Raw genomic sequence first — 15,605 nt, forward strand, 5'->3', positions numbered from 1 at the left:
GTTGTTTGGCCTCATGGTAGGGAGAATTTGAATGCCTTTCTAGAACATCTGAACTCGATCCACCCGAACAATCGTTTTACAATGGAAGTGGAAGAGGATGGTTGCCTCCCCTTTCTTGAAGTGTTCGTTAGGAGGAAGGATGATGGATCACTAGGACATGCAGTCTACAGGAAACGTACTCACACCGACTTCTACTTACAGGCCAATAGTTGTCACCATCCGGCTCAGCACGGTGCACAGGGCACATCGTTTCTGACACTGAGACTTTGCCAGCTGAGCTGTCCCATCTTGAAGTAACATTTCGTCAAAATGGTTATAGTGATAGACAGATTGAACGTGTGTTGCACTATCGACCAACTGTAAATTGGGTGATTGATGATAATGCTGAGTCGACACATAAGTCTACTGCCTCTCTGCCTTACGAAGGAAACACTTCCAACATGATTGGTTGTATTTTATGGAAATACAATGTGAAATGTGTTTTCCGACCTCCATCTAAAATTGGAGCGCTTTTGAGTTCTGTTAAGGATGATCTTGGTCTACATAAGGTGGGTATATATCGCATTCCTTGTAGCTGCGGCATGGCGTATATTGGTGAAACTATCAGGACCATGGAGGACCGATGTACTGAGCATAAACGGCACACACGATTACAGCAGCCACGTAGATCTGCTATTGCCGAACACTGCTTGATACTGGTCACCCCATGTTATATAACAACACCAAGATATTGGCATGCACGTCCAGCTACTGGGACAGTGTTATTAAGGAGGCAGTTGGGATTAAATTAGTGAGCAACCTCGTTAACAGGGATGGAGGTTTTTGTTTAAACTGCTTGGAATCCAGCTCTCTCCCTTGTCAAAAAACAGAGGGACAGAGTCAATGCTACCTCACCTGCGAGTTCGTAGTCTCACTATCCATAACTCTGACTTTGGTCATCTTTGGTGGCACTAGTGTTCAGTGTGTGTGTGTGTGTGTGTGTGTGTGTGTGTGTGTGTGTGTGTGTGTGTTATCTTTCCTGGATCAGTCCGAGAACCGAGGTTTTAAATTTGCATGTACTTTGCCTGTCTGTTGCAGTTTGCCTTGAAAATGGCGGGGTGTTGTCTCACTGAAATATCAGCGGTCGCTGAAAGTGTTACCTGGCTGAACTCCCGGAAGTTTTTTGATAACAGTACTGAGTCTGACAAAAACACTAAATCTGACAAAAAACACCAAATTTGGCAAAGTAAACAACACAGAATTTGACAAACTAAATCACACTGAAATTGTCCAAATAAAAAATACCAAATTTGGCAAAAAATAACGGCGAATGTGGCAAAAAGTAACAGTGAATGTGGCAACAAATAACTCCACATTTGCACATAAAATAAAACTATTTTTCCTGTCCTTAGTAATAAGGCTATAAGATGCAGATACAGTGTTTTTTGACAGGAATGTGTCACTAAAACTAGTTTGTATCATTTTATTTTGTTTTGATATGATGATTTAGTGAAATGCCTGTTCCTTAAGATGAAAGCAATGTTTTGCTTTACAAGTGGTGGACAAATTTTTCTGTAACACATTTATGTTTAAAACTCTTGATCAACTTATATGTAAAATATCAATCAGATGACAGTAAGCTTTAAAATGTGTTAATCAGACAAACAAGCAACGACAAATAGCAAATTGAGAGGAAAATCAATAGCAAAGGTCTGTAAATATTTGGAGATATGAGAACAGCCTTATACGTACAAGTGCTAACAGAATGGGAGGCTGAATAGAAATACTGAACAAGTTTGTGAAGAACGTGCATGCAGAAAGAAAATTATTATTTGGAAAAAAAAAGGTCAGGAAGGGCACACCATACAAGAACAGTTACTTTAGTCCAGACTTCGTCAATAGTTTTTCACCTTACTAAAAGAGTTGGTATAGTCAACAACAGAGGCAATGAATGTACTGTTTACTATCCAAAAATTTCCTTCTTTGCCAATTTAGAGGCAAGTAGCAAGAAGAAGAGAAAATGTACTAATGAGGTTATGAGGTGAAGTAGTAACTTCCATCTAAACTCAAGTATTACTGCCAAGAAGAGAAATAATTTTTTTTATGCTTACTATCCAATTAATATTTGTATCCTTCATATACCTGACACTAATATAATTTGCTCCACACAAAGTACTTGGGACCTACAGAAGGCCAAGAATTACTTCACAAATCATTTTTGAATGAAATAACAGACATATAACACAACTAACACTAAATAATGAAACTCTACGATTGATGTGTTATTTCACACTGCAATACAGTATTACACTCCTGGAAATTGAAATAAGAACACCGTGAATTCATTGTCCCAGGAAGGGGAAACTTTATTGACACATTCCTGGGGTCAGATACATCACATGATCACACTGACAGAACCACAGGCACATAGACACAGGCAACAGAGCATGCACAATGTCGGCACTAGTACAGTGTATATCCACCTTTCGCAGCAATGCAGGCTGCTATTCTCCCATGGAGACGATCGTAGAGATGCTGGATGTAGTCCTGTGGAACGGCTTGCCATGCCATTTCCACCTGGCGCCTCAGTTGGACCAGCGTTCGTGCTGGACGTGCAGACCGCGTGAGACGACGCTTCATCCAGTCCCAAACATGCTCAATGGGGGACAGATCCGGAGATCTTGCTGGCCAGGGTAGTTGACTTACACCTTCTAGAGCACGTTGGGTGGCACGGGATACATGCGGACGTGCATTGTCCTGTTGGAACAGCAAGTTCCCTTGCCGGTCTAGGAATGGTAGAACGATGGGTTCGATGACGGTTTGGATGTACCGTGCACTATTCAGTGTCCCCTCGACGATCACCAGTGGTGTACGGCCAGTGTACGAGATCGCTCCCCACACCATGATGCCGGGTGTTGGCCCTGTGTGCCTCGGTCGTATGCAGTCCTGATTGTGGCGCTCACCTGCACGGCGCCAAACACGCATACGACCATCATTGGCACCAAGGCAGAAGCGACTCTCATCGCTGAAGACGACACGTCTCCATTCGTCCCTCCATTCACGCCTGTCGCGACACCATTGGAGGCGGGCTGCACGATGTTGGGGCGTGAGCGGAAGACGGCCTAACGGTGTGCGGGACCGTAGCCCAGCTTCATGGAGACGGTTGCGAATGGTCCTCGCCGATACCCCAGGAGCAACAGTGTCCCTAATTTGCTGAGAAGTGGCGGTGCGGTCCCCTACGGCACTGCGTAGGATCCTACGGTCTTGGCGTGCATCCGTGCGTCGCTGCGGTCTGGTCCCAGGTCGACGGGCACGTGCACCTTCCGGCGACCACTGGCGACAACATCGATGTACTGTGGAGACCTCACGCCCCACGTGTTGAGCAATTCGGCGATACGTCCACCCGGCCTCCCGCATGCCCACTATACGCCCTCGCTCAAAGTCCGTCAACTGCACATACGGTTCACGTCCATGCTGTCGCGGCATGCTACCAGTGTTAAAGACTGCGATGGAGCTCCGTATGCCACGGCAAACTGGCTGACACTGACGGCGGCGGTGCACAAATGCTGAGCAGCTAGCGCCATTCGACGGCCAACACCGCGGTTCCTGGTGTGTCCGCTGTGCCGTGCGTGTGATCATTGCTTGTACAGCCCTCTCGCAGTGTCCGGAGCAAGTATGGTGGGTCTGACACACCGGTGTCAATGTGTTCTTTTTTCCATTTCCAGGAGTGTATTTTATCACAAAAGTTGGCAACAAATTTTCCAAAGTATCTGATTCCAGGTAAGCGAGAACTAGGGTCAGACAGGTAAATAAAATGTGTGTAGCTAGTGCAATATTTCGTAGATTCAGAAATGCAGGGAGAGGAAGAACTCACTCCTTCTGACATGTGATTCAAGATGCACCATCTGTAGCTGACACAAAAAACATTATTCTAATTCAGTTGTCCATACAGTAGCAATCTAAAGAAGGGAAGCTTTACAAATATCTTCACCAGCAAAAAGTTTTGAATAAATAGTAGCTCCAGCTGTCCAATGTAAAAGATAAGGAGTAAGTTGGACAAGAAACAAACAGCGTTTAGTTTCTGTGCTGTTTCCGCAGAAAATATTATCTCTTAAACAGTGATAATCTATATGAATTAAACAGTCACTACAGAGATACTTAAGAGACAATTAGCGTTATATATGTTTAAGAATGTATCAACTTACTATTTGTTCTGTTGTTAAATCGAACAGCTTCGGTCCTAAAATGGCAGGGGCAAAAAACCTGAGGAAGATGAAACCAGATATAACTGAATACTTGACTTCCTTATTATCTGAAATGAAGGAAAACAACTGAATGTAGTTCTTAATACTACGTGTCAATCACAAGCAAATATAAATCAGTGACCCAAGAAAATTAAATTTAGCAACGAAACACTAGTGCCAAGTATTGTAATATTTCAAGAAAGGCAAAGTGATGTATAAATGTGGTATCAAGACATTTAATGCTACTCCTATCAATGGCCACATAATTTCCTCATCTGCAGCAATTTTTCCAACTTCTAATTGTCACATCTGATGAGCTATGCCTAATGTCCTGTTATTTTCTCCCTTTGACAAATCTCAAGTATTATTTCAGAGAGAGAGAGAGAGAGAGAGAGAGAGAGAGAGAGAGAGAGAGAGAGAGAGAGAGAGATTTGGCGATCTCCTTGTGTTTTTAACCATCTATTGCCTGGTGTTGCCAAGTAGCAACAAACGGTGAATTTATGTCTAATGTTTGTTGCTGTCTAGCAACACACACAGAGCCAGGGTGTATCAAGCTGGACTGTGTTGGCAGAAAAAGTTTAAAATCAAAAATCTTTGCTAAAGGTTGAGAGAACATAAATATATGTGAAAGTAGCTGAAAGAGAGGATTATTTCTGCCAGATAGATTTTTAAGGTACATAAAATAATACTTAATGATAACACTTATTGTGTTACCATATGTCTGTAACTGAACAATTAATAATTAATCAATACTTTCGGTTTGTTGCCACATGGCAACAAATCTAAAATATTGAATAAATCCAAATGAAATACAAATTTCTTTGTTCAACTGTTACTAGTATTTTGTCTGTCAGATCCTATGCCCAGATAATTATTTCAATGCAACTGGTTTCCTACAGAAAAGTCATGCAATAGAAGGTTAACATAAACGATGAGAAAAATGTGATCACAATTTGATGCAACCTACTATACTACATTATATTGTAGTTTATTATGAAAACAACCACTCCAGTTGGCGCAAAGGTAGTGAGTACACATAACAGCAAAACCAGGGATGGTAGAGAGTTTATAGTTTCACATCCTATCAACAGCACGGTCATTAGAGACGGAGCACAACAATACGAAAGGAAACCGGCAGTACCCTTCTGAAAGGAAGCATCCCACCATTTGCCTTGAGTGATTTAGGAAATCACAGAAAACTTAAATCTGCATGGTCTCTCAAATGCAAGTCCAGCGTGCTAACCACACCACCACCTCACTCGGTAACAAATCTAGTACCATCTGAAGACAATGGCTGGGTCAGTCATCTAAATATTGAACATAAAACGGTAAAACAACTCTGTAGAACACCCTTAAGAACTGAGACGAGCAGTAACTCTCCAAATATGCCAAGGCTACCACTGAGGCCTTCACAGATGAAAATTACCCACCCAACCTTGCACAGAAACAGATCTGTGCCTTATCTCTCCAGTCACCTAGTACTTCCCAATACCTACCAAACGGCCACAAAGGAGTGCTTCGTTCATGACTCAGAACCACCCTGGATTGCAGCAAATGAATCACATTCTCCAACAGGATTTCGACTACTTCTCATCATGCCCTGAAATGAGGAATATCCGACGCACTATCCCTTGCACCCCTCTCACAGAGGTATTCCACTGCCCACTGAACTTGCGCAATATCCTCCTCCATCCCTACTCCACTTGTCTCCAATGCCTTGCTTCATGGCTCATATAACTGCAAAAAACCAAGATGCAAGACCTGTCCCATAAATCCTCCCACCACCATCTACTCCAGTCCAATGAAGCCATATCCTATCTCATGAAAGGCAGGGCTACCAAAGCAGTCATCTGATGTACAAACTAAGCTGCAACCACTGTGCTGCTTTCTACATGGGCACGACACCTAGCAAGCTGCCTGTCCACATGAATGGCCACTGAAACTGTGGCCAGAAGACAGCTGGACCACCCAGCTGCTGAACATGCTACCCTACACTATGTGTTTCATTTCAACAACTGCTTCACAGTCTGTGCCATCTGGATCCTTTCTGAAACATGCAAGTGGGAACTCTCCCTGCAATACATCCTGCATTGCTGTACCCCCCACCCCCGTACTCAACCTTCACTAGTCCCTCCTGTTCTGCCCTAACCTGTCCTCTTCCCTACTCCCACTACAGCACAACAGCGCATTCCATTCCACCAACGCACCCGTTAGTCCTGTTCCCCTTCTCTCTTTTCCCGCTCCCCCCTCCCCAAATCTCCCATCTAACCTAGCAGCCCTACTCTGTCCCAACATATCCCTGCACACTCCCACAAGCTGCACTATAACACCACCCCTCCCCCTTTTCCTCTCTCTGCCCCATGTCTTCTCTTTTTCACTACCACTGGACTACTACACCCATCTGGTGCAGCAGCCAGAGACTGCAGTCACGCGCGTGTGCGTGCATGCCTGCCTGTTTTTCTACTTCAGAAGACGACCTTTTGGCTGAAAGCTAAAGACACTTCAGATGCAAGTCATTCTTTACGCAATACACAGTTAAGAACCCATGGACAATGATAATAAGCATTTAAGACGCTTAAGATGCAAATCTCTCTTAATTCTATTTAAAAAAGCTTTCACAGAAAACTAACTTCATTGTTATGGCTTATCAATTTCTTTTAAGGAGGGAGCCAGCTACAAATTTGTCATGATCTGTACTGTATACAGACAGACATAAAATCCACATTAAGACAGCTTACCAAGTTAGATGTATAATTCGGAAGTTACAGTTGTCACTAACAACTGATTTGCAAAAACTATGCGTCACATCATACTTCATAATGAATACATCCAGGAAAAACACCAATCTCTAGTAAAAGCAAGGAATTCTGTCAAGAGGACACCACTGAATATGAATTAAAAACTTGCCAGTTAGGATAGTCAAAAATGACTGCTCACTTAGTGTTTTTTTAGCAACTAAGTATCTAGGCTAATAAAACTGCAGTACATTCTGATTAAAATGTGTCAGTTTCTATGTTACAACAATTCCTGTAACTCAAAATGATTTCAGAGACAAAGAAAAGTTATAGCACAAATGGTTTAAAATTAATTGCAATCTGTTGAAAGTAACAGACATCTAATTAAAATTCAGCTTAAGGGGGTCGTTTTTAAAAATGAGTTACAATGTAATCACAACTGATTTCAAACATAATTTTGTGTTTCCAGCTGAGGGAATAGTTTGTTTTCTCAAGTGGTGATGACTGTGGTCCTGGGTATTTAGTAAAAGAGTGGAAAAAATGAATCTGATTGCTTTGTCCATCAGTCTCATAACTGTTCAGAATTGGTTTTTCATTAACTTTGGCTGACACACTAAGAAACTTTTAGCCACTTCAAACCTACACACATGCTTGGCGGAAAAAAATGTGCTTTTGAAAGAGAATGAAACAACAAGTTAACTATTAACAATCACAATTTATTTATATCCACAATGCCTTTTGGAGGTTTACACTACCAGGTGAATTTATGTGGTTGATAAGAAATGTACCTGTTGGGTTAAAATTTCGGGTAACCTGTGGCAGTATCTTCAGTGGACACAGGCTACTTTTTCTGTTGTGTTACATCACACACACCAACAGAAGGTGTATTTGATGCAACAGGACAGAAAGAAGAGCCTGTGGCTATTGATGACGGTGCCACAGGTTACTCTAAAGTTGTAACACAACAGATACACATCTTATCATATTCATATAAATCCTCCTGACAGTTCAAATCTCTGTAACACTTAGTTGAAATAAATAAACTGTTACTGATAATGGTTAACTTGTTGTTTCATTCAATATCAAAAATAGTCACAGTAAAGCATAGCCAAAAATGACCACATTTAAAATGACTTTGGAAAATTGTGTTTAACGGGAAATGCAAATTGAATTGAGTTTGACTCAATGGAATGCAAAGAAGTGGCATCAAGAGAAACCAGGCCAGGTATTTATTGCTGGTTTAAATATGCCTACAGAGAAATGATTACCTTTGAAGTGAGTACTTGCTAACTCTTTGAGATCATGGAATAGCTGGCACATGACGGTGGGGCACTGGAGAGCTGATGATGTGATGGCTTGAAATATAATTTCAACGTACTCCTGTTAAGATAACAGAAAACAAATCTAAGCAGCATTATAAATGCATAAAAATACTGACATATTACAATATTCCAAATGTATAGAATTTCGTTACCTTAAGATTAGCTAAATTTGTTTGTATTATACTAGGATCCTTACAACGGCTGGAATCTATTTCACATGGTTTGCGTTCCTGGAAAACGAGGTCAATGGCTGGTCTAAGTGTGTTATGTAAGTAGTGGCGACCAGCTAATCTCATGACTTCATCCATCATTTTTGAAACCAAAGTGTTACCGCGGAAAATTGTATTTGCATCACTGAAACAAACCAAGGAGATCTTTAAAATTTCTACTTCAAATCTTCGTAGAGCAAACAGCTTTCAAACTGCAAAGAAAAAATGTGTAACTATTTTATTGCCTACAATGTATACATAGGTAGGACTGTGACTTAAATTGTAACATAGGAAATTCTGTTTGACATTACTTTCAGTAGATGTAGACATTACACACTGTTGAAGAAATAATATTTTATGTTCAGAATATAAAAAATTCATGTAGTGGCTACCTAGTAGACTAGAAAGTATTCTGTTAGTTTTTATCAGCTGATACAAAATTCAGCATATTCCAACAGACCATTTATACTTTTTCAGATTTCATACTAATAATTATTTTCACAGGAACTACTAATTACACATTAAATGTTTACAAAATGGTCGAGTGTAACTTACGTGACTTTAGAAATCTCCCACTGTGCAAGTGCGCGAATCATTGGAACGATTTCTCCATGGTGCATAAACACTCTCACGAGTGGTTGGGCTGCATCCAACTTGCAAGGCACTATCTCTCCAAGTATATATGCTGCACTCGATGTGACTGGCTGTTAAAATAAAAGAAACTTTCATAATTACTTAAAAAGGAAAACTACAGTTCGAAATTTATTCAATTCAGGAGACAGGTATGATAGCCAGCTTTTCAAGGGATGCAACTCAGTTCACTTCAAGATGTGCAACATTCAATATAGCTGATTGAAATACTTAATAATAGCACTCTTAGCTCTCAGAAAGTGTGCTGCTGCTGTTTATTTTTATGCATATCTACTGTATATACTTCAGTTACACCTCCCAATGGCAAGTGCTGTCCTGCCTATTTGTATGTGTGTGTGAATTTAACGAACTGTTACATAATTCTACCTGCTGTTAAGTTAAGAAAGATAATAGTCAGGTACCAAAATACAAATGATGCTCACCTCAATATGAACACTTTGTAATATTAACGAACGCAGCTGGCTGTACACATGACTAGGAAACACATGATCAGCTGTGTAGTGAATCTTTAATCTGAGAGATCCAAGACTGTCGGATGGACTTCCCAACACGCCTGAACCATTGCCAACAGATTTACTTGGTCGGTTTTTAGTAGATCGGGGCTGCAGGAAATACCTAAAACAAAAGTTACATTTGGAGTGGCAGCAATGAAACAACAAAAAGAGAAATATAATTTTTCCTTCAAAACAACATGCAGCAACAGTTAACAACAAGGAGATCTTATGAATTTCACAATTATACAAGTTAACTGGATACAAACTTAAGCACTGTAGGCATCAAAGCTAACAGTAACTTAAAGTAACTGCTGGTATGGAGGGTGCAAAAAGAAGCAGCTGAAATTCCAAGGGGAGAATGATGTAAGATGTGTTAATGAGTGTTGTACAGCAGAGTATCCCCTTTGTAGGGGCCTGGAACATCCACATTTGCAATAAACGTGAATTTGAATGCAAATTCTGCCTCAAAAAGCGAAAACAAAATTACCTAATAAATGCTATTTCATAATGAATTGTATCCAGGTGAATTATTTTACTAAACAAAGTTTTAAACCTCTTTACTTTATGAATATAAATATTGAAAATACAAACAAGTTTTAATTACTGGCATTGCATATTGTCTCATTTAGTTAAGCCCAATTTGAAAAGCTGTGCATGAAAACATTTGCAAAATAAGAAGTACATGATTGCAATGACATATCAGTGTGGTCAATGCCCTGGAGCCACACCTACAGTGGTTGGCTGAATGGTCTGTATAAGATACACACCATGTAATGCAACATAGGGCTCAGTCTTGGGGCCTAACATCTTAGGACAAAGAAATGCACACATTTGTCTGCTACATTACGTTAAAATTTTTTTATCATGCGAGAAACTTAATGTGGCACTATTATGTAGCAGGTGTTTTTGAAACGTGGTTGTGTCAAATATTTGTAAAGGGTGGGCCTGAATTATCACATTTACAACACAGAATTTGATTACAATTCCAGAAGGGATCAGCAATCGCCATGACCATGTGTCAGTCCAGCTTCCGCAGAAACATGGAATATGAATGTGCCCTGCTAAAAGCAGGCAGCAAGGCTTGTTTCCTTGCATCATTCCTCTCCCCTCTGTGTGACTTAATTCTAATTTGTATGGGCTCACGGCAGTCTGTCAGTTTATAGTGACTGCACTCTGCACTATAATGGCCGGAGAACAAATCTGTCAATGAATTTCAACCACACTGAAACTCTTCCTGTAATGTGCGAATACAGTTATTTTCATTTCCACTTCTGCACTTAAGTACACTGTTGGTTCTGTCTGTAGCACTGTCAAGTACAGATTGCATGGCTATTCATGACAAAAAAAAAGGTAAAAACAATATTCTGCAGATTCTGTAATTATTAAATTGAGTAGGAAAATAAAAATAATGTTGAGGCCAAATCAGAGAAGCACTCTATTTGCTAATGGGAAAATGCTACAGTTCCACAGCAGAAACAATAATTTATTGAAAGTTTAAATAGCACTAAAAGAAGAAAACAAGTAAAGAAGATACGAGAAAAAAGAAGTTTTTGCAAAAGCAAACTTTCTAATCAAAAAGCTCCCCAATCATCTCCTTTTTAAAATGTAAATTTCAATGCACTAACGCTTCATCTTCAAGTATGTAGCATGACAACCTATTAATTTCAGAGGCAAATTGTTAAAAAATTATCAATGTTAATTTTGCCAAAAACAGATGCAACATTTTCAGATGCCATATGTAACAGTGGATCCAGGACCCATGTAACAGAATGTTATGGGGTTGGCTGCAGGCTGCTTGTACTGGTGCCCATGAGCCAGTTACAGTGAGAATGAAAACCAAAGTACAAAGAGCAACTAAAACAAGTAGAAAGATTGATATGTTCAGCAAACTACACAAATAAGCAGTAGTGTCATTTCACAATGAAAAACTTGCAACTTTGAGCTCAGGACAAGAGCAAGTACAAAAATTATAGCTGAAGTTTTAAAAAAAAAATTGTTTATGCACTGGATAGATATGAACCTAGTACAACAGTTCTCAATTAGGGGACCCTCCATGGTTTACTATCACTGTCAAGAAACATCTAAAGGAACAGAGACTATTGCCTAACAGATATAAAACAAAGCATTGGGAAGGACGATGCTGAACAAAACACATTTGGGAGTCAAGAGAATGATGTGTGAAGCCTTCAACACCTACTATAGAAAAACTGTCAAAAGACCTTTCACAAAACCCAAATAAATTCTGGTCATATGTAAATGCTGTTAAGAGGCTTCAAAGTTAGTATCCAGTCACCCAAGGACAAGTCAAGAACTGAAATTGAGAATAGCAAAGCAAAAGCAGAAATGCTTAAATCTATTTTCAAACAATGGAAAAATCATGGATGGAAAGTAACATTATGAAAGGGATAGTTGCTACTCATCTCACAGGACCGCAGTCTGCGGCAGCTGAACCCATACTTCAGCTATTTGGCGAGTAGAAGCTATCCCTTTCATGATCTTGTAACTCGATTTTCATATGTCCCTTCACAAATGAAACCCTTGAGTATTGCTCCAATTTAATTCTCGGAATACTGAAAAGATGATTGACCTAGATATTATTGTCAGAGGCACTGAAAAAAAACAGCTGAAACCATTCAAATTAAACACGGCCCAATTGCACAATGGAGTACTATCCTGTTATATACTCAGTTTATGGCTGAGTTAGCCCCTCTATAAACTACACTACTGGCCATTAAAATTGCTACACCACGAAGATGACGTGCTACAGATGCGAAATTTAACCGACATGAAGAGGCTGTGATATGCAAATGATTAGCTTTTCAGAGCAATCACACAAAGTTGGCGCTGGTGGCGACACCTCCAACATGCTGACACGAGCAAAGTTTCCAAATGATTTTTAATATACAAGCAGCAGTTGACCGGCGTTGCCTGGTGAAATGTCGTCGTAATGCCTCGTGTAAGGAGGAGAAATGCGTACCATCACGTTTCCGACTTTGATAAAGGTCGGATTGCAGCCTATCGTGATTGCGGTTTATCATATCGCGACATTGCTGCTCGCATTGGTCAAGATCCAATGACTGTTAGCAGAATATGGAATCGGTGGGTTCAGGAGGGAATACGGAACGCCGTGCTGGATCCCAACAGTCTCCTATCACTAGCAATCGAGATGACAGGCATCTTATCCGCATGGCTGTAACGGATCGTGCAGCCACGTCTCGATCCCTGAGTCAACAGATGGGGACGTTTGCAAAACAACCATCTGCACGAATAGTTTGATGGCATTTGCAGCAGAATGGACTATCAGCTCGGAGACCTAGCTGCGGTTACCGTTGACGCTGCATCACAGACAGGAGCGCCTGCGATGCTGTACTCAACGACGAACCTGGGTACACGAATGGCAAAACCTCATTTTTTCAGATGAATCCAGGTTCTGTTTACAGCTTAGTGATGGTTGCATCCGTGTTTGGTGACGTCACAGTGAACACACATTGGAAGCATGTATTTGTCATTGCCATACTGGCGTATCACCCGGCGTGATGGTATGGGGTGCCATTGGTTACATGTCTTGGTCACCTTTTGTTCGCATTGACAGCAGTTTGAACAGTGGAAGTTACATTTCAGATGTGTTACAACCCGTGGCTCTACCCTTCATTCAATCCCTGCAAAACCCTACATTTCAGCACGATAATGCATGACTGCTTGTTGCAGGTCCTGTACGGGCCTTTCTGGATACAGAAAATGTTCGACTGCTTCCCTGGCCAGCACATTCTCCAGATCTCTCACCAATTGAAAATGTCTGGTCAATGGTGGCCGAGCAACTGGCTTGTCCCAATACGCCAGTCACTACTCTTGATGAACTGTGGTATCGTGTTGAAGCTGCATGGGCAGCTGTACCTGTACACACCATCCAAGCTCTGTTTGACTCAATGCCCAGGCGTATGAAGGCCGTTATTACGGCCAGAGGTGGTTGTTCAGGGTACTGGTTTCTTAGGATCTATGCACCCAAATTGCGTGAAAATGTAATCACATGTCAGTTCTAGTATAATATATTTGTCGAATGAATACCCATTTATCATCTTCATTTCTTCTTGGTGTAGCAATTTTAATGGCCAGTAGTGTATAACCTATTGGAGATACCTCAAACAAAAAACAGTATCCATTAGTTGGGAGAAAGCACAGGTCGCATCCATCTAAACAAAGGGTAGCAGAAAATGATCCCCAACACTACCATCCAATATCCTTGACACCAATTGGTTGTAGAATATAACATAATTAGGTATCTCCAACAAAATGACCTCCTCCATGTCAACCAACATGTATTTTGAAAACATCTATCATGGGAAACCCAACTTGCTCGTTTCTCACACAACATATGGAAAGCCATGGATCGCAGCAGACTGGTGGATGCAGTATTTCTTGATTCCCGAAAAGCATTTGACTCAGTACTACATCTACGCTTATTGCCAAAAGTATGTTAATATAGGGTATCAAGTGAAATCTGTGACTGGATTGAGAATTTTTTGGTTGGGAGGGGACACAGCAAGTTATCTTGGAGGGAGAGCCGTCGACAGATGTAGACTTCAGGTGACCTCAGGGAAGTGTGTTGGGTACCTTGATTTTCATGTTGTATATGAATGATCCTGTAGACAATATTAACAGCAGCCTCAAATTTTCGCAGATACGATTATCTATAATGAAGTACTGTCTGAGAGAAGCTGCATAAATATTCAATCAGACCTTGATAATGTTTCAAAGTGATGCAAAGATTGGAAACCTGCTTTAAATGTTCTGAAATGTAAAATTATGCACTTCATAAAACAAAAAAATGTATTATCTTACAACTACGGTATCAATGAGTTACAGCTGAAATCAGTAAACTCATATAAATACTGGATGTAACACTTTGCAGGAACATGAAACGGAACTATCACATAGTCTCAGTCGTGGATAAAGCAGGTAGCAGACTTCGATTTATTGGTAGATTACTAGGGAAGTGGAGCAAGTCAACACAGAAGAATGATTACAAATCACTTATGTGATTCATTCTAGGGTATTGCTCAATTATGTGGGATTCCAAGCACATAGGACTAACAGGGAATACTGAGTGTATACAGTGGAATGCAGCATGAATGGTTACATGTTTGTTTGACCTACAGGACACTGTCACAGAGATGTTGAAAGAGCTGAACTGGCTGACACTGGAAGGTGAATGTAAACTATCCTGAGAAAACGTACTTACAAAGTTTCAAAAACTGACTTTAAATGATGACTCTACGAATACAATACAACCATGTACATTTCATATAGGGATTGCGATGGCAAGATTGGATTAATTACATCATGCAAAGAGGCATTTAAACGGTCGTTCTTCCCGCGCTCCAGAAGTGAATGGAATCAGGAAAAAAGCTCTAATAATTGGTAGAATGGGACGTGCCCTCTGCCATGGATTCACTATGGTTTGCAGAGCACAAATACAGATGAAGATACTCAATATCATTCTGTGATGGAAGGGGTAGGTTTTGCAGTCGTAACATGATGTGCTGACACACATGCTTACTGACAAGAGGACAGCACAAAGATACAAGCAAGGGATTTCATGTTAACTCCTGCCCACAAAGTTTTCCATTTACAGGGAGTGTATGTACATGAACAATTGACGGAAACATTTTATTTGGTCAGGTGTTTCCGTGTCCGCCGGCATGTGAACAATTTGTGCCATCATGTTTATCACACAAATTTTTCAGAATTGGGCACAATGGGTGGTGAAATGGATGAAAGTATGTGACAATCTAGATATGTTTAATTAACTTAAATAACAATGACTGCACTGGACAGTAAAAAAAATTAGATTTTGCCATCTGGCCCTCACCTTAATGAGTACTGTATCCAGTCCTGACTTAAAAAATAGACGAAGAAGAAGAAGAAGAAGAAGAAGACAGTTATCAAGTACACCTTATTAAAACTGCAACTG

The 15,605-nt window shown here is 40.5% G+C and overlaps 1 protein-coding gene across 1 annotated transcript in view; it reads right to left on the bottom strand.

Annotated features, from left to right (window-relative positions):
* LOC126237142 (GTPase-activating protein) overlaps positions 1-15,605 on the bottom strand; it is a 157,415-nt gene that overhangs the window by 85,329 nt on the left and 56,481 nt on the right. The window contains exons 7-11 of the mRNA XM_049946973.1: positions 9,563-9,755; positions 9,045-9,193; positions 8,433-8,634; positions 8,227-8,338; positions 4,185-4,291 (exon numbers count right to left, since the gene is read on the bottom strand). Coding sequence (XP_049802930.1) covers positions 4,185-4,291; positions 8,227-8,338; positions 8,433-8,634; positions 9,045-9,193; positions 9,563-9,755 — 763 coding nt within the window. The remainder of the gene's footprint in view (positions 1-4,184; positions 4,292-8,226; positions 8,339-8,432; positions 8,635-9,044; positions 9,194-9,562; positions 9,756-15,605) is intronic.

Source organism: Schistocerca nitens, chromosome 2 (genome assembly GCF_023898315.1).
Source record: "Schistocerca nitens isolate TAMUIC-IGC-003100 chromosome 2, iqSchNite1.1, whole genome shotgun sequence".
NCBI lineage: Eukaryota > Metazoa > Arthropoda > Insecta > Orthoptera > Acrididae > Schistocerca > Schistocerca nitens.